Source organism: Peromyscus eremicus, chromosome 16_21 (assembly GCF_949786415.1).
Source record: "Peromyscus eremicus chromosome 16_21, PerEre_H2_v1, whole genome shotgun sequence".
Taxonomy (NCBI): domain Eukaryota; kingdom Metazoa; phylum Chordata; class Mammalia; order Rodentia; family Cricetidae; genus Peromyscus; species Peromyscus eremicus.
The window spans coordinates 4,522,006-4,546,512 of NC_081432.1; the positions used below are offsets into that span (position 1 = coordinate 4,522,006).

The following is a 24,507-nucleotide window of genomic DNA, read 5'->3' on the forward strand; positions in this document are numbered from 1 at the left end:
GTAGGGTGAGCAGAGGGAGTCTGGGAAAGCCGGTAGGGTGAGCAGAGGGAGTCTGGGAAAGCCGTTAGGGTGAGCAGGGGTAACCTAGGGGAGACAGCAGGGGGAGCCAGCAGGGGGAGGTGAATTTATGGAGGAATGGGTTAGTTGTCTCTTGAGTCTTGAACAGGCTTAGCATTGCAGCAGCTTACAGGAGAGAAAATGAATGGCTGTGAATGCCCAGTGTTGGTGTTAGAGCTAGGACTTAAGCTCTAGTCCACTGAATCCAGACCCACATCTTTACCCATGACTAGAACCATTTCATCACAGGGAGGGGCTGCAGAGACCAGAATGTCTCAGATTGACCTCATACATCCCAGCTGTTCATGTTCAGAAAAGGATCCCAAGAGGGAAAGCCACTGGAACAGACTGTCACTGGGACCTCTGGACTCCCATTCCACCCGTTGTTCTGTTCTCAGGTTGTTGTGGACTGGACTGGACTCTGAGGTCATGGTCTGTAGTAGTGACCGGGTCACCTAGTCAGGACCTTTCTCCTTGAGAAAGCACGTGCCCTCTAAGAACAGTGCAGTCTTGTGCTGGGCCTGTCTTCAGTATGTTCTTTCTTGCTTTTTTTGAGACAGAATCTTGCTATGTAGCCTGACTGGCCTTGAATTCAGAGTAATCCTCCTGCCTCAGAATCCTGAATTGAATTATAGATTTGAGCTGTGTGACGGTTTGAGTAAGATGTCCTTCATCGCCTTGAACGTGGGAGTACTTGGTCCCCAGTTGGTAACACTGTTTGGAAAGCTTAGGAAGTATGGCCGTGTTGGAGGAGGTATGGTACTAGGGACAGCTTTGGTTTTTTTTTTTTTGGTTTTTTTTTTTTTGTTTGTTTTTGGTTTTTCAAGACAGGGTTTCTCTGTGTAGCTTTGCGCCTTTCCTGGAACTCGCTTGGTAGCCCAGGCTGGCCTCGAACTCACAGAGATCCGCCTGGCTCTGCCTCCCGAGTGCTGGGATTAAAGGCGTGCGCCACCACCGCCCGGCAGGGACAGCTTTGAAAGTGTAAAGATTCACACCATTTCTAGTTCATTCTCTCTGCCTCATGCTTGTAGTTCAAAATGTAAGCTCTCGGTTTCTTCTATTAGTTGCCTTGGTCCTGGTGGTTTATTCCAGAAATAGAAAAGTAACTTAAGCCACCATGCTTAGGCTAGGTAACAGTTTTTTTAGGGACAGACAGTGCACGAGCTTATTAAGATCCCAGTTTCCGCCAAGCATGGGGGCATGCAGTTGTAGTCTGAGCACTGAGGAGCAGGGTGGCAAGTTTGAAGCCAGCCTGGACTACAGAGTTCTAAGCTAGCCAGGACTGTCTAGCAAGACACTGTCTCAGTACGGAGAGAGGGAGGGAGAGAGGGTCAGACAGACAGACACACTAACGTTCTTGTGCCTTGATGATCTAGCTCTTCAGGTGCCGAGGCTTCTTTCCTGTGTGAGATTTGCAGGTTGGACTTTCTGTGACTCACAGAGGTGCTTTCCTCCACAGACCTCCATCCTGCAGCTCCTATCCCTTCTCTCCGCCCACAGCCTTCCCCTGGCATCTCCCTGGTGTTGGCATCTGCTGCCCTTTCTTCATTGATGGCTGGCATGAATGAGTGGCTGTCTAAGGGCCTTCATTGTCAGCTCCCCCAGTAAGCAGCCAGAACCTTCTCTGACTTGGGTTTTGAGCCCTACCAGTCCGGTGAGCCAAGAAGTTTCCCAGTGCTGGGCTGTAGAGTTCTCTTTCTGTTGTTCCTTCACCATCCACAAATGGTTACCTAAGAGCCTGGAGCTGATGCAGAGGAGTAACCCAGGCCCCTTGCTGAATATCAACAAGGATAGTGCACCCTGGGCAGGAGCATTGGACAGTCGGCAGAGATCCATCCGCCTCTCCAAGGAAAGCACTATTAACCCGAACCTCCCTTAGATGGTCATGTATTATCTTCTCTGTAGCCTCAACATACAGAGTCACCAGGCAGCCTTGTCCTGGGGACCCATTGTCACATGGCCGTTTGCGGCTGTGAAGTCATGACCTCCTCAGGCTCCAGTTATGCTGAGTGGAACTCGCTCTCTCACTTGCTCATCTCTGTTTTTTCTGCTTGGAGAACTCATTCAAGTTGTTGATGCCTTGTTCACTGCCCTGTAGGGTACAGGATTAGTGAATGAAGGATGTGAAAGTTCCAGAGTGGTCAGATGTAAAGGAGGGAGGCACTGGAGTTCATCCTTGGGGCTTCCCATGGATTAGTAATCAGAGCCTGTAATGAGTGGTTGGCTGCCCCTCCTCTGCCCTGCAGAGCTGCCCAGAGCTGAGCCGTGCAGGCGCCTGGAATGAGCTGGTTGTTGGGGCCCGTAGAGGCTTTCTCAGAAGAACCAGCACTGTGAGACCCTGGCATCACCTTGTGGAGACTATTTTAGCACCTCATGTATGTGGCACACTGGTCATGGGCACCCCTTCTCCCCAACTTCCCTGCGGTGTGTACTGAGCTTCCTTAAGGACCTTGCACTGCCAGTGTATAAGCAAGAAAGTTTGGAGTGGGGGCTGTACTCTGCAGCAAAAGAGGCACCAGGTAGCACTGTGCAGCACCCAAGGGACAGGTGCCATCACCGAATGTGGGGACTGGGAGTCTCGTCACTGTCAAAGTGGCGGTAAAAGGATTTTTAAGCACCATGCAGTCCAGTCTGCAGAGGCTCAGCAAGATGTCTGGCCACACAGCTGGAGAGGAGCAGAGCCAGTACTTCCTCCTGGGTAAACCTCTGCCCAACCACCCTGGGCAAAGCACACCATGCCTGGGGCCACAGAGTACTCATCTGTGAAAACACTGGAACCACACACTCTGTTCTGTGGTGCTCGGCCTCATGAGCAGTTCTTGGGCCATTTGGGCAGATCAGGGGATTCTTTGGATGCATGCATGTAGAATAGTACCACTTCCACGCCTGTAGACAATACGCCTGAACATTAGCTTTGGAATGTGATCACTGCCGGGTGTGGTGTTGCCTCAGCTGACGGTGTGGGTGAAAATCTGTGATAGGACCGAGTTCCCACAGGGTGTCCCAGGGTGGCACTGGTGTGAGACGTGGACTTGGCCAATTATTGACGCTACTTCATGGCAGACGTTTTTGAGAGTATGGTAGTAGTTGGCCTCGGGAACTAGCAGTGTCAGGTTTCTAGGGTGTAAGGGAGGTCTCCAGAGAGCAGCAGCTGTCTCCTGGCTTGACAAACTAGACTGTTTCCTTCTCTAGTGGATCAGCTAAGGTTAAACTTAAACAAATAGGAGCAGCTGGGAGGCCTTGGCAGGAGTGAGGCGCACACATTCTCAAAAAAAAAAAAAAAAAAAAAAAAAGAAAGGGAAAAGTCTGTTCCTGCGGAAGGACGAGGCGTGGATGTGGATCTGAGTGGCCCGGAGGAGAAAGGAAGCAGTTACTTCCCCGCCGTTTTGTTTTGCACTTTCAGTTAAGGAATTCCAGAAGTTGCAGGTTGTGATCATGACCTCCCTTTTCCCCTCGTAACTGCTTGCCAGAGGAAGGGCGGGCAGGCGGGCAGGCGGGCGGCTCTAAATAACACTGTGGCCTTTATGGAAATGTATCCAGTGTCCCCGGAGTCGCTCTCGCTGGCACACTCTTGCTCCCTGTCCCTCGTTCTGTCCTTGCTCTGTCCTTCCGTGTGTCCTCTCTGTCTGTAGTTAGTGCTTCTCCTGGCCTTATATAGCGAGGTCTGGTCGCTAATGTTAACAGAGGTCTGACACGGGGATGGTTGCCAGGCAGCATTAATCAGGCCAGTGTTTGGGATTTCATAAATGCCCTGACTTTGGGTACAAATTGAACATGAACAATATGAAACTGTCGTCCTCCTCCTCCTCCTCCTCCTCCTCTTCTGTCCTCTCCCTCCCCTCAGCCTACCCAACCTCTTTCTTCTCCCTGTTGTGAACTCTGCTCTGCCATCACGCGCTGCGTAGGAACTCTGTTGATTTTCGCCACGTTTAATTTTTTATTTCTCTCTGTCCACTCCAAGACCACAGGCAGAGCAGCAGCAGCCGGAGCCAGGACTCTGTGGAGGGGCAGGACGGGCAGGTCCCGGAGCAGTTCTCAGGTCTCCTCCACGGCTCCTCCCCAGTGTGTGAGGTGGGGCAGGACCCTTTCCAGCTGCTTACTGCCCCCAGCCAGAACCACCCGGAGTCCCCCCAGCAGGACGCCTGCCACGAGGCCAGCATGCAGCTAGAGGGGCCGGGTGTGCAAGGCCCTGGAAACCCACAGACCGGCGTCCTGGACCAAAGCAAGAGAGTGGGCTTCCCAGCAGGCCTGACTGCCCCAGCCAGCCAAGCACACCTCCAGACTTGGACTCACACGGTACCTCTGCACCCTGCTGGTGCTGAGGAAGAGGACGCCAGGAGCGGGGCCAGGAGCAGAGCCCCTCCCACCAGCAAGCCCAAAGCTGAGCTCAAGCTCAGCCGCAGTTTGTCTAAGTCTGACTCCGACCTTCTGACCTGCTCCCCCACGGAGGATACCGCGATGGGGAGTCGCAGTGAATCTCTGTCCAACTGCAGCATCGGGAAGAAGAGGCTGGAGAAGTCACCTTCATTCGCCTCGGAGTGGGATGAGGTAAGGCTGTCGTGATGTCACAGAGAATTTGGGCTGGCTGACCTGGCTGCAGCCCACTCCAGCTCCTGGGCCAGGACTGCCCCGTTCCTCAGCACCGTGCTGAGAAAGTTTCTGATGATAGTTACTGTGGCAAGCTCCAAGAAGCCCGGGTCCTAGAGGACATGTCCCCGAATAGTTAAACCTGAGGGTGGAGGCCTAGCAGGGCAGGGCTGAGGGAAGGACAGTTCCTAGAAATGACATGTGTTTGGAAACATTTGGAGTCCATCTGCCCGTCTCATTCTGGAGTTACTTCAGAAGGGCCGTGGCACTTCCTGCGAGTCTTTGGAGAGGCAGAGGGAAGACCAGGCTTAGCAGGGGCAGCAGGTGGGGAGAGGGTGGGGAGTGCTTGGGGGGAATCTGTGAAGAGAGCTTCCAGGGGAGGGTGTTCTATCCTGCGGTCCTCCTGTCGGTTCTTACCATGTAAATCTTGAGACCCAGAGGCCTCTCCCAGCAGATGCTTGCAGCCGGTCTCGCATTCCCAGCTCAGTTAGGCAGAGGCTTTGGAGGCTCAAGAATCAAAGAGTGGTGAGGAGAAAGCATTTCTGGTGTGAGACCTAGGGTTCTTCTTAACCACTGTTACTGAACATTTGGAGGGAGAACCGACTATTGCCCAGAGACCTTTGGAGTGTCCTGCTGGGCAGAAGAACATGTGTCTGAAAGATTGGCAAATACCCTGGGAATGTTAAAGTGCCCGCCTCACGATCTGCTTGCTGTCTTTGAAGTGGACTCAGCCAGTCTCCCAGGAACAATCTTGGGATGCATTTATCTTTCTAAAAGGAGGGCAGTACAGCTGCCATGTGCCTGTGAACATTCTGTAGTCCTTATGCCCAACCCAGCTTGATGGCCTTGCAGCTGCAAAGTTATGTAAACCAAAGCCCATCCCATTCCCAGTGTGGGCAGGGCGGGGCAGCTCCTTCTGCTCCTTATCTTCAGATAAGACCGGTCTTAGGACTGTTTAAACAGACACAGGAATCCCTGTGCAAAAGATCTTTCATTGCTTACTCAAAGCTTTGGTGGACCTGTTCCAGAGAGGTGCCAGGCACTAGAGGGAAGTCACTGTTGTGAGGTTGCTCCTGGGTCCCCCGCTTACACTGCAGAGTATGTATAAGAAGATGTCCCTCAGAACATCTTTAGGATAGCACCGGAATGGGGTGGAGACACAGTCGAGCAGGAAGTCTGTAGAAGGGGCACCAGTGTGGGAGAGAGCGTCCGTGGAGAAGTGGAATTAGATTGGAACCAAGGAACTAATAACTCTTTGGGTTCAAACCAGATTGAGGCTAACACAATGAAGAGACAACATGAACAGATAGTTTGCTGGAGCTGGGAAAGAGGGGCACTGGGTTCCTAGAGAGTGCAAGTGTGGTCAGGTAGAAAGTGGACTTGACCAAACGCAGGGAGGCCCAGAAGGTGAGGCGAGATGGGAACTGCGTGAAGCCAGTGAGCAGGCCTGTTCAGACGTGCTAGAAGGCAACTTGGCTGACTCTGAACCGCTTCCTCTTCATGGCTGTCTTCCTAGGCATCCTCATCCTAAGACGCCCATAATGCTGGACAAGCACATTCACACGCCGCTCAGGTGTGGCATTGCCAGGCAGTCTTATGTATTTTCACTTTGTATTTCTTCCTGGAGAACAAGCCAGATCACCACAGCACCTATACAAGGTTTCTCTGCTTTTATAATGTGATCCATGGCCCTTGAGTGTTCGGATCACAGGTGTGAGCCACCATGCTGGGCAGAAGCTCTGCTGTATTTCACAGGTTTGTTTATTTGTTTGTTGGTTGGTTGGTTGGCCTCATCATGTAGCCCAGGCTGACTTTGAACTTGCAGTCCTGGGTTGTAGATGTTCACCACCATGCCAGGCTACACTGCTGTATTTTTAAATCTGACAGAAAAATGAAGGTGGTTGAGCCATTATGAAAGAATTCATACATTTGAGCCCTGCTTGCAAAATCAGAGGCATGCCGGAGGTAGTCCCGCAACCATCGTGGGTAGTCCTGCGACCATCATGGATAGTCCTGCTACCATCGTGCTATGTGGGGATGGACTCACACTGGGTGGTCCTGTGACCGTCATGTGCTATGTGGGGATGGACCCACATTTGGTAGTCCTCCAGATGGAACTCATATGCCAGATAAGTCCTGTACCACTGAGCTACAGCCCCAGCCCCTCAGCCTTGCGTTTGAGCCATAATTTGCTTGTTTTTGTGGATTCCTCTCTCTGCAAAAATTTCAGAAGTGTCCCTTGAACTAGTCCTGAACCCAAGCCTCTGGCAGGCTGTCCCAGATGAGGGCCTTGGTGTTGACTGTGCCCACTCCACCCTAGTCAAGGCCTGGAGGCTGCATCGCCACATCCTGTGCTTGCCGAGCTTTTCCTTGGTGAACTTGGATCCATGGTCTTGGGGAAGCGGCTCTGAAGAAGATAGGGCACAGGCAGCTCCTCACTGAGGCCTGGGAGGGAGAGGAAAAGGTCCAGGGCAGCTGTGACTTTAGCACTGATGGAGTTGCAGTGAGTCTGGCTGGTACTTCTAAAAGACAGTGCAAGGTGGAGACATTTTGGGCCTCTGTAATGCCTCTAAAGGCATTGCCACCATCCACGGATGCTCTCATACATCCTCGGGGTCATTGTTCTTTATTGTGAAACATGCCCAAGTAGGGACGTGTAAGTACCTAACACAGTTCCTGGCGTGCCCAAGGAGGTAGCTACATGGCAGATTCTAATATTGTCACTTCCTGGAGCTTTGGAGAAACAGGACTGAACATAGACTATCTTTGAACCTTAGGGTAGGCAGCTCTCTTTGTGGGTGATCTTCAGGTGGTGGCCAAGTGACGGGGAAGCACTTCAGACCCTTTGTGTGACTGTCTTCCCATGTGGCTCGCCACCACCACAGAGAGAAAGGCTCTACACTGGCCTGGTAGTGCCAGGCAGACACCCCTCTTGATCTTTGAGAAGCTAGTGAGCCGCCTTCTCTTCCGAGAGAAGAAAGTGGGGGAGAACTCAGACCTCTTGGGTTTACTGCATGCATCTTATGTACTGTGACCAGCAGGGCTGGTTGGCTGATGGCTGAGGCGCTTTGGCTGGGAACATGCTCAGCTCATAGGTTTGAGGTCATGCTGATTACTTCTGGTGATGCAGCCCTTGGTGAACTGCCCTGGGCAAGATGACTTCTGAGTGCTGGTCTGGTGAAGGTCAGCCTCCAAAAGATCATCCATTAGCGACATTAGCCTTTTTCTTATGTCCTACTAGACTCTTGCTAACCAAGAAGAAATGGAGTTTGCTTGCTAAAGTGCTCTGCCTAGGAGGGCTGCTGATTCCAAAGTCCAGGAGATGTTGTCTGAGTTCTCCAGTCAAGTTAGAGCATGTTGTCTTGACCCCTGCAGCTCACTGGAGGGTAAACTGAGAAGCTGTGTATCAAAGAAGCTTAGGTATCAAGGAGAGGGGGAAACCACATGCACCTCCCATATAGGTAACCTAGATGAGTATTGGTTACATAGCCAAATTTGGTTTGAATGCTTACTGATTTATAATTTCCTTTTCTTACCCAATAACTGCACATTGTAGATACCTTTCCATGACAAGGTAGAACTTGGAGCTGGGGCTCAATGTCGCCCCCTGCCCGTGTATACATGTTGCTAGGAATCTACCCCAGGACCCTGAGTGTGCTTGTCCGATACTCTGCCATCAGGTTGTTTCAATCCCCTTGGATCTGAAGGCTCAGTGTTGTGTTGTGGAGCTGCGCTAACGTTGCTGGGCTTCCGAGATGCCGGGCCGACCGTATCCCTCCTACCTTTCGACTCGTTCCCTTCCCTCAGCCTGCCTGTATGCTCTGCATTGACAGTCCCAGGGAGAGCTGGGCGGGCTGTGTCCTTCCAGTAAAGGCCACCGTTCCTATGAGGGGCCTTTTCCAGGAGCAGTTCTGCCCCGGTTCTAGTCCCTCCTTTACCCTCCAGCCTGGGTTCCCTACTGTGACCTGTCACTATCCCTGCAGCTACCTGCCACCAAGAAGCTTACTATTGGCACTGTTCGCATAAATAAATGCCGGCTTCTTGTTTGTTTGAGCATCTCATTTGGTAGTCCATGCCGGCCTTGAACTCACAGTAGTCCTCCTGCTGGAGCATGCCTTTGAGGTCCTGGGATTACAGGGGCGTGCCACTGTGCCCAGCAATAATGCCGTTATCAAGTCTCTTCAGTGGATTGTGACATCTTTCTCAAGGGGACCTTATTTGTGTCACCCCTAAGCAAGTGTCGATGGCTTTGTGCTAGAACAGAGAACACAGCTCTCCAAACTCATTTTTGCTTGCAATGCTTGAGTGTTCAGGATGCTGAGAGACGGGGATGGGGGATGGGGACTCAGAACTCAAAGCTTTTCCCACTTCCATCCATAGGAAAGGCTCCGGTGCTCTGCTGTGCCAAGGTGGCAGGTTCAGTGGTATCTGAGTCTCTAGGTAAACTCCTAGCCTCCTTCCTGCACACAGTCACATATGCAGCGACAACAATTAATGCCAGAATTAACTGTTTTGCACACCATAGTGTCTGTAAACCAACGCTGCCGTGACAGGCAAGTCCCAAGGATCCTAACTCCCTCTGCGTAAGATGGTGGAGCACTTACAGCCTTCTCACACACCGCTGCATGCGTCCTATCATTTCTGGATTACTTATGGTGACGAATAGAGTGAAGCGCTGTGTGAACAGGTGCTTGACTCTGTAATGTAGACGGTGAGAACCATCAGTATATATAGAATATAGGCATCAGCTTCTTCCTTTCCGTAACTTCTCACCATGTAGTTGTTGAACCTGCACCTGTAGGCCCTCAGAAGTGGATGCTGACTGTCAGAAAAGCAGCGGCCGGGCAGATTGTGTCTGAGGTATAAATGTCTGTGAGGTCAGCTAGGTCTCCCACATGCCTGCTTTTGAATGGGATCGAAGATTATGAAGGAGAAAACCACAGAAGGCTGCTTGTCTACTTAGCATAAACATCTGAGCCAGGGAACACTTGGCTGAAGGCTTAAGTGATAAATCTGTGTTTTGTAATCAGCTTTCATAAATATTAAACAAGTGGGAGATGGAGGAGAGCAGGAACGTGCTCTGGATGCCTTCTACGTAGTCCGAGAATGATTCCTGCTTAGGGATGTCCATTTGGGGAGCTGGGCTTTAGTCTGAAGCGGTGACCGAGGGACCCTTAGCCAGTCCCTTCTTGAAGTGGTGGCAGGAAGAGTGCCCTTCCAGGCCAAGTCCCCAACCTTCCCCTTTTCCAGCACTGTCCCTTAGAGCTAGCATGATGTCATCAAGAGGGGAGATGATTGGTGCAGCTCCACAGAGGCTTTGTCTGCCTTCACCCCTGAGAAGTCGGGAGGTGGCATGGGCTACGCAGGAGGTCTGCGCTTCTGCGCTTCCACGGAAGAGCCTAAGCTTGCCACAGGTCTGCAGTGTGCATTCTTCTTGGCACGTAAGCAGGCGTGCTTTATACTGAGCACAGCCCTCCCACTCTAGACAAGAATGTGGCACTCCCACCTCTGGGGACAGCCCGGAGCCTGGAATGCCTATTTAAGTTGCTTCCTGGCACACGCTGGAGTCAGTCACAGCTTTTATCCTCACCGCCGTTTCCACTGGTTTTAGGTTGGAGGCATTTGTTCAGACTGCTTAAGTCACTCTTGTTTCCAGGCGCCTCTGCATCTTGGGCTTTGTGTCAGATCTGGGAACTCCTGGTAGCTAGACTGACAGAGAATGGCCTGCACACCTACCTCTGCACCTGCACACACAGCCTTGTAAGCCTGGCTCCACACTGACCACACCTCCCGCTGGCCTTCCTGGACCATCTTGACAGCATTCTGGGGAAGCAGGGAGCTGGGCACCTGGCTGGAAGGTGTCCCTGCTGCAGCCCTCAGCCTGGAAGTTTGGGCCTGCCTTCTCCAGTTTTCCCAGCCCTGCTTCGATCCTGCCCTCCCTCACCTGTGCTGTCCCTCTGCTCATTTCGTGTCCCGCTTCCAGGGTGGCATCAGTGCTAGGCTTTCTTGGCCCCCTCTCTCTCTTGTCCTGTATTCCAGCACAGGGACTTGTCTTATATTTTCTCTTTCTAGTGTTTGTGGCAATGTTTGCACTCTTTAGAGGCATCTGCGCCTCTCGTTGTCTCCCATACCACCTCCTGCACAGCCTTCCCGTCCTCTACAAATGACTTAGTCCCACTCACCCCAGGTGGAGGCATTGGGTACAGCATACACAACAGGGCAAAGGTTCTGTGCTGTTAGGGAATTTGCCAGCCAAGTAAGAATTCCCTTTGCCTCCCTCCCTCCCTCCCTCCCTCCCTCCCTCCCTCCCTCCCTCCCTCCCCTCCTGTGTGTGTGTGGTGGGGGAGGGGGTGCATGAACAAGCATGAGCACTAAAGTGTACACCTCACTATGTAGCTCTGGTTGTCCTGGTATCCTGGAACTCACTACGTAGAACAAGGTAGCATCAAGCTCACTGAGCTCCACCTGCCCCTGCCTCCCAAGTGCTGGGGTTAAAGGTATGCATTGGCATGTATTTTTTTAGAAATTTGTGTGCATGGATGTTTTGTCTGCATATATACCTGGTGCCCATGGAGGACTAAAGAAGGCATCGGATCCCCTGGAATTGGTGTTACAGACTGTAACCACCATGTGGGAACTGAGAATTGAACCTAGGCCCCCAAGGTCTTCTGGAAGAGCAGTCAGTGCTCATAACCTCTGAGCCATCTCTCTAGCCTCCCAACATTTTTTTTTTTGTTTGTTTGTTTTTTTTGTTTTTCGAGACAGGGTTTCTCTGTGTAGCTTTGCGCCTTTCCTGGAACTCGCTTTGGAGACCAGGCTGGCCTCGAACTCACAGAGATCCACCTGCCTCTGCCTCCCGAGTGCTGGGATTAAAGGCGTGCGCCACCACCGCCCGGCTCCAACATTTGTTTTTAAACACTCAACCAAAACCTCTGGTGAAGCTGGGCAGTGGTGGTACATTCCTTTGGGAGGCAAAGGCAGGCAGATCTCTGTGAGTTGGAGGCCAGCCTGGTCTACAGAGCGAGTTCTAGGCAGCCAGGGCTACACGGAGAAACCCTGTCTCCAAAAACAAAACAAAAAAAACCAACTCTGGTGATACATGAAAGTTAGTGAGTAGATGATTAAACTGTGGTCTTTATTCCAGAGCTGAGAATCACTGAAACATTGTCTGTGACTTTAGGGCTGGGGGTACTTTAGGGTCTTACTATGTAGCCAACACTGGCCTCAGATTGCAACAATGAAATTTGAGGAGTGCACCGTCATGGCTGCTTTCACATTCCAGGACAGTTCTGGACATGTACGCTCTGCCTGTAGTTTGTAGTCAGAGCACCACCAGGCTGTGGATGGAGAGGTTTTGTATGATTTGGGCAATGGTAATTTGCCTTAGATAATTCTAAAACAGTTGCATCTGAGACACAATAGGAGTCTTTATTGTTTTTTCTTCTTTGCAATTATTCATCAAGCTAGTTTGTTGAGTGCCTGCTGTGTCCCAGGCACTGTTGTAGATGCTGGGAAGGCAGCATTGTTCAAAATGACAGAGCCTCTTGCTCTCACAGCATGGGCGTTCTAGAAAGCTCGCTGCCGGGAGACAGAAAGGAAAGGGTAAGTAAGCAGGTTGCCTGTATGCTTGTCGTGAGTCCACAGGAGAGGGCTAGGGTAAAGGGTGGGACAAAGGATGCGACTGAGCTGGCCTGTGGCGTGGCGGGAGAAGGGACCCAGCAGCATTATTCAGTTACTTTCTGTTCGTCTCTCTGTAAAGAAATTTCAAATTCTGTCCTACACTCACAAGTCACAGAGGTGACCCTGTAACTTAGCTTCCCTTCCCGTTCCCTGCCTGTCTTTTCTCATCTGTTTTCCCGCGGGTTTGGTTTGCTTTGTTGTTTTTCCTTTAGACAGTGTTGGCGCCTTTTAAATGCTCACGCATTGTATTTCTGAGTTGTGGAATGATGATGAAATCTAATGCTTTCCACTGGGTAGGATCCCTGAGTGAGTTCTGTTGGAGAGACAGACTTCTGCGTCACTGTCTTAGGAAGGAAGTTTCCATGAGCTTATCACGTGATCAGTAGAGAGGAAACCCAAATTCCAGGATTCTAAGACAAGGGAGGCGTTCAGAATTACTAAGGTGCAGTGAGAGGAGCCAGTGGCAGATCAGGTATAAAGGACACCCAAGGTGGTGAGTGCCCATGTAAGAGGCCCTGCCACAAGGACCTTGCCTGGTGTGTCTTACATCCCTCCAGGAGCCTGGAGCATGATACATTTTAGGCAGTACTCCCAGGAGGCTGGTACATGAGTTGCAAATTTCACCACAGCCAGTTAGAGAATGAAATATAGGGACTTCAGTCATCGCTGGCCTTGGGTGGAGTTTGTAGGTTAGTATAGCAGGAGTTTCCTAGGCACTAGATATGAAGGCAGAGGATAGTGTCCTCAGACAAGTTTAATTGGTACTATGTGGTTGATGTGGCAGCTAAATGATTACCTGGCCATATAGTGAGGGGACAAGCCTTTTATTTTGTACAACTCCAGGAAAGCAATTCGTGGAGCTCATTTTGGCTTCCTTGGGAATCTGTAACCTTCAGGCACACAGAGCCACCCCTTGGGGGCGGGGTGGAGGGGAGGGGGCTGTTACAGTCTCAGGTCTCAGCTCCAGACTTCTAGCAGATGCCCTTCCAGCTCAGGGTTCCTCTGTCACTCTATTCTTGTGCCTTCCCCAGTGATGTTCCCGTTCTGTACCACCAATAAGTGGGTGAGGAGGAAGCCTGAGCCTGTGGCTGCTAAGTGGCTGCTCTTCTGCTGGGTTTCGCAAACACTAATGACCCAGTGTCTGGCACCACAGGACCCACCTGTCGATAGCTGTAGGCAGCCTGTTTGTCTGTCTGGACAGGTGGGAAACTGTCTGTGCTCAGTAGGGGCGTACAAATGACAGTTTGCCTGGCAGTCTGTTCCCGGCTGTCCTGATTTAAACAGCCAAGAAGCCATTGTAAACCCAAAGAAATGTGTCCTTTGTACAAATATTCTGGTTTCTTCCCATTTTCTTGTTTCGTTGGGGATTTCTTAGGGGATGGGGTGAGGGAGGGGTGTTAAGCCAGGGTGTCAAGCCAGGGTGTCACTCATAGATCAGGCTGGTCTGGAGCTCTTGGTGAGTTTCCTGGGTTGAAGGTCACAGGCATGCACCCCTGTGCCCACCTCCCTTCCACTGTAAGAGGCCTTGGTTCAGCAAAACATGCTCTAGCCCAGTGAGGCCGTGTCTGTTGGGCAAGGACAAGGCCCTAGAGTCTCTACTGGGGAGGGTTCTCCTCAGCCACCAGCCCTGCCCACTGTGCAGCTCAGTGGACGGGAGAGAACTCTGAAACTCAGTGGTCATGACAAAGGCATGCCTCTTGTCTTCACATTGCATCTCAGGGTAGAGCTGCCCAACCCCAAATCTTGGGGCTGTTTCTGTGCCTCTGGAGGGGCTTTGTGTCTTAACCAGCCCCCTCCTGCCCAACTGTCTATGGAAATCTAGGCAGAGCCAACTCTGAAAGTGGAATGTTTATACCCTGGGGATTTTTTTTTTTTAATTTAATACCAGCCAATGGCCAGAAAGAAATGTCTTTTTCCTTGGTACTAGGTCTTGCTATGTGAGCCAGGTTGACCTTGGATGCTCTGCCCTACGTCCTCAGCTCCTGGGTTACTGGGATTGCAAGTACACACCACCACAGCCAGCCATGTGCCTGCAAAGTCAGAAGTACTTAGTGAGGAACATGGAGTGAGAAATGTCTCCCCCTGCTTTCTTACACCCCAGTTCCTCTCTCTGGTCTCGAGTATCCTTCTAGAAATACCTTGCACATGTGTGAGCATCTCCAACATAGCAAACATAATCTCTAAGATGAAAGCGATGCTGTCATGTATGTGCTGTGCAAACCTTTTTTCACTTGATAATGGTTTTTCTGATGATTGTAACTAAGAACATGCATAGCTTCGTCTTAAGACCCTTTGGCACGCACACACTATTGTTCACGTCAGAAGTTTCTTGCTGATTGACTGGCAGTTGTTATGCAGCTCTTGCTCATTAAGAGTATTACCGCAATGGCGGATCCTTGTGCAGTCATTTCCAGAAGCCAAGTGGCTGGGTTCACCTTAAACTTGCTCTCCCATTCAGAACACACAGAGAAAGCTGGTTTTCTACACTCCCTGGCATAGGGTAATCAACATGTCCATCATTTTGGTTAGCAGATTGACAGTATTACCTTTTCTTTTCTTTTCTTTTCTTTTTTTTAAAGACAAATATGTAGCCCAGAATGTCTTGAACTTAAAAGTTTCTCTTTCTCGGCCTCTCTAATGCTGGAATTACAGGCATGCACCACCACTCACAGACCAACACCGCTGTCTTGGTAAAGCATTCCAATGTCTCCTTAGGAATGAGGTTGACATTTTTTCCATTTGTTTAAAAAGGTGTTTAAAAACAACAGTAGCAGAAATTGTAGCCACCTGTGGTATAACGTGAATCTCAGTCTTTGGGTGGTAGAGGTATGAAGATGAGATTTTCAGGGTCATCCTCAGCTACAAAATAAGTTCTGGCTAGCCTGTGCTTAGATGAGTCCCTATCTCAAAAAAAAAAAAAAAAAAAAAAAAAAAATAGAAACAAGAAGCCAGGCGGTGGTGGCGCACGCTTTTAATCCCAGCACTTGGGAGACAGAGGCAGGCGGATCTCTGTGAGTTCGAGGCCAGCCTGGTCTACAGAGCGAGAGCCAGGAAAGGTGCAAAGCTACACAGAGAAACCCTGTCTGGGGGGGATAGAAGAACCATTGTCTTCTGCGTCCTTTTCTCTCCTTGACTGTCAAAGTGTTCTCCCTTACTACTGTAGAAGCCCTGTGTTTTCAGCTGCTTTTTAGGTTTGTTTCTCCTGCTGGTGATGGGCCAAGACCCTGTGCACCCTGGGAAGTGCTCCATTGCTGGGCTGAGTTCTTGGTGCCCACACCCTATTCCTTTTCTTCTTCTCCTTCTCCTCCTTCTCCTTCTCCTTCTCCTTCTTCTTCTTCATCTTCATCTTCTTCTTCTTTTCTACAGGCAAAAATTTTTTAATTTATTTTGTTTTGTTTGTTTGTTTTTCCAGACAGGGTTTCTCTGTGTGGCCTTGGCCATCCTGGAACCAGGCTGGCCTCAAACTCAGAGATCCTTCTTCCTCTGCCTCCCGAGTGCTGGGATTAAAGGCATGAGCCATTTGAAAGTGAATTTTAAGATTTTATCTTAATTACTTGCATATGGGACGGGGGGGGGGGGGGGGGGCCGGGGGGAGTGTACATGTGAATGCAGGTATGCAGGTGCCTGCAGAGACCGGAAGAGGACCTCAGTTCCCCTGGGAGCTGGAGTTATAAGTGGTTTGAACCACCTGATGGGGGAGCTGGGAACAGCACTCCATCCTCTGCAAGAGCATCTGTCCAGCTCTTAACTGCCATCTCTCTAGCCCCAGAAATGAACGTCTTTATGTAGTTATCTATCCTTTCTTCAGCAGCCTCTAATTTGTGTCTTCTATTAAAAAGACCTTCCCAGTGCAGCGTTTTCTAAAAGCAACACTGTTTTTCCACTGAACTTTATGGCTTCGTTTTTCAGCCTTGGTTTCTTCTGGGGTTTCTTTTAGTTGGTGAGCTCTCTGGTTTGTAGCGGTGATCTGATCTAGTCCACACTTTAGTTAAGTTTTTGAGACGAGGAAACTAGAGCTTTGGGAGCTGAAAGACCTGGCCTAAGGCCTTGGCGTTGATAAATGGAGGAAGCAGTGCCTTTTAACGTGATTGATTTCAGAAGTTAGGTGAGTTCGGGGTTTTTTTTGCCTGCTCTTGTTTCAACTATTAGAATACTTTTGAGTGTTCCACTTACTTGGTGTGGATGTGTGCACGTTGTACAGAGGACAGCTTGCAGGAGTCAGTTCTCTCCTTCCCCCATGTGGGCTCTGGGGATGGGACTCAGGTCATCCGGCTGGCGGCACTGATGAGCAAGAAGGACAGTACCTCGGGAGAGAGCCTCCAGGGAGCAGCGCCGCCCCCAGCCCCAGCGAGGCTCAGCATGACTGCACTTTTCTGCCGCCCCAGACAGACTGTTCAAAGTGAAGTGGTGATTTCCATCAAATTCTCAAGTTCAGTGTAGCCCCCGCTCTTCATGAACAGTCACCGTTCTCTAAAGTGTCTGCCAGCTTTAGTTCAGACACTCCACATTCCTCTCTGTCACCCAGTGAGATCTGGCAAGTGCTTTCTCATTTTCAGCTGAAGTGTCTGCTTCTCCCTCTCCTCTGTTTTCTAGCTGCTCTTCTTTGCTGAGCCACAAAGTGGGCAGAAGAGCAGGTGGAGATGCATGCTGCACCTTGCACCGCGGGGAGGTTCCCCTTATCCTGCTTTATCCAGGAATTGCATGTGTCTCCACTTCTCAGAAGCGAAGAGACCAGTCTGTCCGGGAGCCCAGGCAGTAAGGGCACTTGATGGCCCCCAAGATGCCCTTCCCATCCGAGGCTGCAGTGGAAGTCGCTATACTGTGTACATGCACATGGCTTTTTTGGTTTTGGGGGGATTTGTTTGCTTGTTCTTTCTTCTCTGGTGCTGGAGCATTGAACACAGGAACCCACACACACAACCCGCTCCAGCTCGATCACTGACCTACATCCGCAGCCACCTGGCACTCTTCTAACTCTTCCTCCTGTGACTCCTGCCTGAGAAATACATGGCACCTCTTCCTGTGCTGTCACCTTTGGCACACTCCACACAGGTCTCCCTGGTGGCCCACAATGTGACAGTGGTTCTGGCTGTTCTTCCCAGTGGTGAACTTGGCCTGCTCTGGGTCAGGGAGACTTTCTCAGGCCAATTTTAATAGCAGCGTCACTCACCGTGACCTTAATTTGCAGCGTAGATACCTTTGTACCAATTTTTCATTTGAAATCAATAGAACAGAAGAAGACTGGGAAAGCCTTGTGTTATAGATGTCCCTGAGCCAGATCCTGGAGGGGAACTACAGCCGGTTTGTCATTTACCAAGGTTTCCTTCTGACATCTCTAACCCTCCCTCTCCATTCCCCCACCTCTTCCTGCATTGCTGGGACAGGTACAACCACTGGGCTTCTCCAGGCTCTCGCTGCGGCTCCCTCTTCATTCTCCTAACCATTTCACATCACTGTCCCACCACAAGCCTCCTCCTGCACTCCCTGGTGCTGCAGAGCAAAGCGTAGACTCCTCAGCTGGAACTAGACAGTCTCCGTGTAAGAGTATCTGGTGTGGCCTATGTCACCGCCCTCTGACGTCATGTTTTCTGGCCCTGGGCAGTTCCTTTACTCTGCCTCACTTATTCAGTTTATGCCATATGCTCACTAAGGATTCCTTTCTCCGTTTCCTGTGTTGAAGTTCACCCTTCATTAAAAGCTAACGCTATCATTTCTTTCTTACATTGTGTGTGTGTAAGCATGTGTTTGCAGGTGTATCCACCTGTGTAGTTCATATGCATTTTCCTTTGTCACTTGTCACCTTACTGCTTTTTTGTTTTGTTTTGTTTTCAAGACAGACAGACAGAGTTTCTCTGTGTAACAGCCCAGGCTGTCCTGGAACTCTCTCTGTAGACCAGGGTGGCCTCAAACTCAGAGATCCGCCTGACTCTGCCTCCTGAATGCTGGGATCAAAGGCGTGTGCCACCACTGCCCGGCTACTACTTTTTGATGGGGAGTCTTTCACTGAACTTGGAGCTGATTGTCTAAAGTGGTTGGCCAGCAAGCTCCAAGGGGCCACCTGTCTCCCCTGCCCCCAGCTTTAGGGTTTTAGATGCATGCCATGGCACCTGGCTCTCTATATAGCTGCTTGGGGTCTGAATTCAGGTTCTTAGGCATGTGCAGCAAGCAGCATACCCAGTGAGCTGCCTCCCAGTCCCAGTTCCCCACGGTTATCGAAGGCATGCTGCATACCTAGCATTGCTCTAAGAGTTGGTCATGCAAATGAAATATATAAGCATGAGAAACACCCAGCTTTGGCTGGGCCTAGCGGCCTAGGCCTGTGCTCCCAGCTGCTCAGGAGGCTGAGGCAGGGGGAGCATAAACTCAAGGCCTGACTGGACTGCAGAGTTAAAGGCCAGATGCTAGCGCGGTGGTATAGAGTGCTTGTCTAGCATGCCTGAGCCCCAGGTTCTATGCCTACTGCTATCAACAACAGCAGAATAAAAGACAACCCACTTTTGAGGCACTTAAGCATTTAAAGGGAGAGACTGATGTTAAACCAGTTCAAACTAGTAAGATGATCACAAATGAAATAAATGCTCTTGAAGAGACTTGAGAGCTGTGTGAGTGGCGGGGTGGGAGGCCCTGACAGTCTGACAAGCTGCCGAGACCTTGAGAGAAACAGTGAGGGATGCGTCCATTCTGTCTGCCTGACAGCCCTCCCACCCTGGGTCTGCAGTCCGCTTGGGCAGCCTGCGTGTGGTTGATCTTGGTTATGTGTGCAGGACCTGTCTTCCCAAACAGATCAGAGCCCTTCCAAGGTCATTTAGAAAGCAGAGCCAGCCAGGTCTACAGAGCAAGTTCCAGGACAGCCAGGGCTACACAGAGAAACCCTGTCTTGGAGAAGAGGGCGGGGGAGAATTGGAGTCAGTGGTTAAGGACCCGGAAGGATGGGAAGGACGCTGGATGTCCTCAGTCCTTAAAATGCCACTGTCCCTCTGAAGCTCTCAAAACCTTGTCACACACTCGGGCCTGATGGCAATCTTGCGTCTCCAGGGCGTTCAGTTTTACATTTGCTTTTTCATTCCCTGGTATAAGCAGTTGCTCCTTCATTCCACAGCACAGGTTTGAGGGAATCTGAGACTCACAGCTTCTCAGATGGGACACAGAGATGTCAGATTTCAGGAGCGGGTTCCCATGTGATTTCATAGGTTTACCCCTCCTTGCCTCCTTTTTTTTTTAAGTTTAAACTGTTTTACTCAAACATGCTAGCTTGAAAAGATGAGATTGAACTTAACATTTAAATGTCTATTTAACTTTTTGTTGTTCAGACAGGGTCTTACTCTGTAGCCCTAGCTGGACTGAAGTGCACTGTAGAGCTCAGGCTGGCCTGGAACTCATGACAGTCCTCCTGCCTCAGTCTCCCAAGTGCTAGGATTAAAGATGTAAGCCATCATGCTCAGCCCAGAAAGTTTTAATTTAACTCCATTCTCTGCCCTTTTCCCATAAATAATATGATTACCATTTTTGAAGGAAGGGAACACAGAAGCCCCTTGGTAAAATCACCATGTATTACAGTCCTTTGTTTTCAGGGACCCAAAAGTAAGTCCAGAGCAAAAAATCCGTTTGGCAGGTTCATTAGATTGAAAGGAGAAACGAAACCAGTGATATGCAGCACCTTGAGAGAAACACGCCGGCTCCGGCCCAGGTGACTTCATCAGTCCCCAGAAGTCCAATCCAGCTCGTGCACTGCTCAGCACGTCCCCAGCCAGCGCCGTGTTTACAGCCATCTGCAGATGGCTTTCCAGGAGTGTAGTCAGCAAAGCAGGGGCCCATGTCACTGACATACACCATGCTGATGACATCGGTGTAGTTAAAGCTTTCAAACCTGTCTGTCTGTCTGTTTAAATCAGAACATTGCTGCTGATGCAGAAATCAGTCTTAATGAGTGTCCTTGGTAGAGTATGAGCCCTGGCTTGGCCCTGCTCCGTTCAGGGAGTGCTTTTTCCTGCTCCCTTCTCCTGAAGGTTCAACTCCATCTGGCCCTTTTTCACTCTGAACAAGAACTGTGGTTTCTTGCAGTGAGTGTCCAGCATTCGCTGCTCCCCTTTGAGGGTGGAGTCAAGGCGGACTGGTCCTCCTGCAGTGAGGCCTGAAGTCTCTCCTGCCCAGGTCTACTTCCCTGGGTGGGCCTGGCCAGGCTGCATACTTCCTTGGTTAGAACAGCCCCTTGCCATGACCTTTGAGGTTTACTCTTGACCTGGGGTGGGATCTGCCCGAGTTCATTGCTGCTTTACTGGCCATTACCACTTGCCTCTGCTCTTCCTGTCCCAAGCAGAAAGTGCCGTGTGTGTTTCACGGCTGGCAGTTCATGGCAGAGTGTGGACTAGCTCTGGCGTGGGTTCCTGTTTGACTTCACCATGGGTATTACCTTTTCTCCCTGGAGTCAAACCTGAGGCACACTTGGAAGGTGAATGGGGTTGGAGCAGATGGCCCCCAGCCCCACCCAGCATGTGTCTCAGAGACATACCAAATGGCATGAGGTGAGCAGGTGTGTATGAAGGCCACTTATTGACTTGGGTCAGAGAGTGTGAAGTAAGTAAATGACAACATTCCTGGATCAGACCCAAGCCTGTGGGAAGTTCTTTCTGCCTTTGGGAGCATGCGTGCTCCAGTCAAGTCTGTGCTGTGCCCTTCAATTGCTTAGTTTAGACCATATTTCTTATTGTGCTAATTAAAACATATTCCCAAGCCGGGCGATGGCACATGTTTTTAATCCCAGCACTTGGGAGGCAGAGATAGGTGGATCTCTGAGTTCAAGTCCAGCCTGGTCTACAGAGTGAGTTCCAGGACAGCCAGAGCTACACAGTGAGACCTTGTCTCAAAAATCCAAAAAAAAAAAAAAAAAAAAAAAAAAAGGTTGGGGGGAGGAAGGAAAGAAAGAAAATGACTTGAGCCAATATCATGGCATCATTTGATGAATTTTATGTAATAAAGTGATTAAATGTCTTCAGCATTGATCTAGAAAAGGAAACGAAATGACACAAATCTGAACTGAGATTGTCTGGAAACTAACAAAGCCACAAAACTGAGTCCAAGTAGAGCAGTGGTTGACAGGTGTGACACCAAGGCCATGTGAGCTTAGCCGTGATCTTGAATGCTGGCATCGGCAGCTGAAACCCAGATGCTGAGACTTAGGCTGGTGTTTTAAGACATAAACAAGCAGCTCAGCCAACAAGGCAGGCGCCCTGAACCCCAGGGACTCGTTGCTGTGTGAGGAGTGGAACAGGTTGGCTTAGGAACAGGCTCTCCCTGAAGAACAGGCAGGCGGCACTGGCTGGCCTCCCTGAGCCCTGTTTCAGCCTCACTGCCAGCGGCTGACCAGGCTGGCTGGGACAGAGCCCCTGGCCTTTTGAACAGGTATTTATGGTGCCCACTGTCTGAGACTGTGCGGGATGCCGTGAGCAAGGGGGTGGGCAGGACACTCTAGGCTTGTAGCCTGCAGGGGTCATTCCTGATGCCACAGAAAGAACTTGGAGAGCAGAGCTGTTAAGGCTGGGGCTAGGACTTGTCTCAGTGGTTTCCTTGTTGACTTACATTTGTGTGTTAGGACAAGAATAGCTTTCTGGGTCTCTTCTCTATTTAAGGCTAAAACTTGTCGGAAAAGGGCAAGACTCAGGTTGCCCCGCCCTAGGGACTCTGCTTCCACCCTTTCAGCTCTAATGCCACAGTGACCACATTAGGTCTCAGAGTGTGTGTTTGTTAGGACAGAATTCTTCCCTGCCTGCAGCCTGGCTGCTCAGTGCCCAGGGGCCCTCCTGGCCTGTCAATAGAGAGCCACCCACAGTTCTGCTGTCGTTCGTGGGTTTCACTCTTTATAAAACAAAAAAGGACAAGAATATTCCCTGCATATTTCCTGTGGGCCTGCAAGGTCAGGGCTTGGTGGCTTCCTGCAGCCCCAGCCCTCCTGAGCGCGCGCGTGGCTGGATGCCCTTCACAGGTGGCTGCTCCACCTCTCTGCATTCCCGCCTGCTTTGCATTCCACGCAGGAGGGCTCGATGAAACCCAGTTGAGGTTATGACAGTGTTTTCAGTTCCAATGTGCAGCTACTTTCCTTCAGCGGTGCTGTGATTAACTGTCGTAATACACCAGGGGAGTGCCAGTTAAGGGCATGAGCTCATGCCGGGTGCTGCTGCGTTTGGGGTTGCCATTGGGCATAGTACTGTCTCACCTTGGCAACACCTTTAATTGGCATTCATTGAACCACGTTGGACTCCAGCCACCCAGGAAGGTCCCTGGACCCAGACGCTGGCAGTCCTTGGCAGTCCTTGGACTGCCCACCATCGTGGTTGGCTGGTAGCAGCGGGCAGCATGCTTATGCAGCTTTGCTTTAAGGCCTTAAATATGAGCAACCGAGGCCCACACAGGAGGTAACCTCAGAGTCTCACCTGACCTTTGACAAAGCCCAAGTCTCTGTTGCTTAGCAACATCATGACACATGCAGGGCACTTGTTGAGTGCCTGAGTAAGCCCAGGCCTCCTGGCATCTGTCTGAGTAGCAGAGATAACGTCACCTTTTTTGAATGTAAGCTATCATTGTTCAAACCTGATGTGAGCCAGTGACGGGTGTCCGGGATGGGATAGTACACCTGTTTCTCTGCCACCTGTAGACTGCTCACCTTGTGGTGCCAGCCTACCCTGCAGTTCTGCCTTGTCTCTGTCCCTCTGGCTATGTGTCTGAAGTGTGGTCGGCGGCCAGTACCACAGCTCCACAGAAGAGCCAGGGGAGGTGCTCTTGATGCTTCTCGTCCTTCATAATTAGAAACCTGGGCTTTAGCAGTGGTCTGGCTGTGACCAGCCCTCCGGGGTTCTCATGCTCCCAGAGTGCCTTGGGACTCAAGCATGGGGTTCCTTAACCCTGGCAGTCAAGTGAAATCTAGTGCAGGTTTTAGCTAACACATTCCGTAGGTGTGGCTGTTACTGTGCCAGGGGTAATTACTCAAGTGAAAGTAGTTCATACATGTGGCTGTCACATTCACATTGTAAACACACATCCTCCCACCCAGGCTTTTGAGTGTCTGCTAGCCACCTTACTTTTGGTGGTGATTTTCTTCACATATCCTCATTTATATGCACTGTATTTGGCTTTTGACCTTCGTTCCCCTGTGAGCACCTCTCTTAGGTTGAGTTCTCCAAGAGCAGGAATTAAATGCAAACTGCTTGTTTGGAGGTGACTCCAGAGAGTGCTGATAGGAGCTGAGGAGGGGGACCAGTGACATCCTGGGCAGCAGGGCACAGACCTCCTTAGACTCTGGGGTGGAGCTAGGGTTAAAGAGTTACAATGTGAGCTGCTCCCCTCAGAGGGGGTGGGACACATCCCTAATACCTAAGGTGACCCTCCCAGGGGCTACAGGGGCTTATGGTGCAAGTGCTGAGTGCAGGGTCAGTCGGTCGGGAGGCGCTGCTCTGGGCAGCCTCTCAGCAACGGCTTCCCCCACTTTGACCCTGTGTGCTGACCCTTGGGTCTTAGAGGAACCCTGCCACTGCCCTCCTGCAGAGGAAGGCTTGCTCCAAGCTGCGGCTGCCTGGTGGCAGGAGGCAGGGTCAGGGTGCTGTGAGAACAGACTGGCCCTCAGGGTCAGCCGGGGAGAACAGGGTTAGTGAGTAAAAAACAAAACTGAGTCGTGCAAACAGCTGCTGTCACGTCCCTTTCTCGGGAGAGGTAAAGGAGAGTAGAGGCTCTGGGGACAGTAGACAGCGGGGCAGGTACTTGGGTTCTCACAGGCAGACTCACCAGCCTCCCTTGGGGTGGGTGCTACCAGACTGGTGAGGGTGGAGACTGCCTCCCCACAGTGCAGCGGGGCCACAGGAGGAGAGAACTAAGGACAGACGGCCAGAGGTGTGTCTGTCAGCACTTTGTTCTGTTATGTCTGTCCTTCCCAGTGTTTGGACTCAGTTGGCCTTTCTTCTATAAAAAGAAAGGCATGGTTGATTTAGCATTCTTTTTCTTCACCCAAATGTTTTATTTTGAATAGTTGTGTATTCACAAGAAGGTACAGAAACAGTTCCAGGTGGTCCTCTGTTTGGTGAAATTCCCCGGGTTCTGCCTGTGGGGAAGTCTTCTGTAACTGATACAGACAGCCCTACCACACCACCGCAACGCCCTACACTGAGCACTGGGGTCACCACAGAGTTTGCCCTCATC

At 50.8% G+C, this 24,507-nt stretch overlaps 1 protein-coding gene across 5 annotated transcripts in view; it reads left to right on the forward strand.

Moving 5' to 3' along the window:
* Nucleotides 1–24,507, forward strand: part of Anks1a (ankyrin repeat and sterile alpha motif domain containing 1A) — a 168,724-nt gene that overhangs the window by 94,220 nt on the left and 49,997 nt on the right. For all 5 annotated transcript variants that reach the window (XM_059282300.1, XM_059282302.1, XM_059282298.1 and 2 more), the window contains one exon: nucleotides 4,019–4,605. In XM_059282300.1, the coding sequence (XP_059138283.1) occupies nucleotides 4,019–4,605 (587 nt within the window). The remainder of the gene's footprint in view (nucleotides 1–4,018; nucleotides 4,606–24,507) is intronic.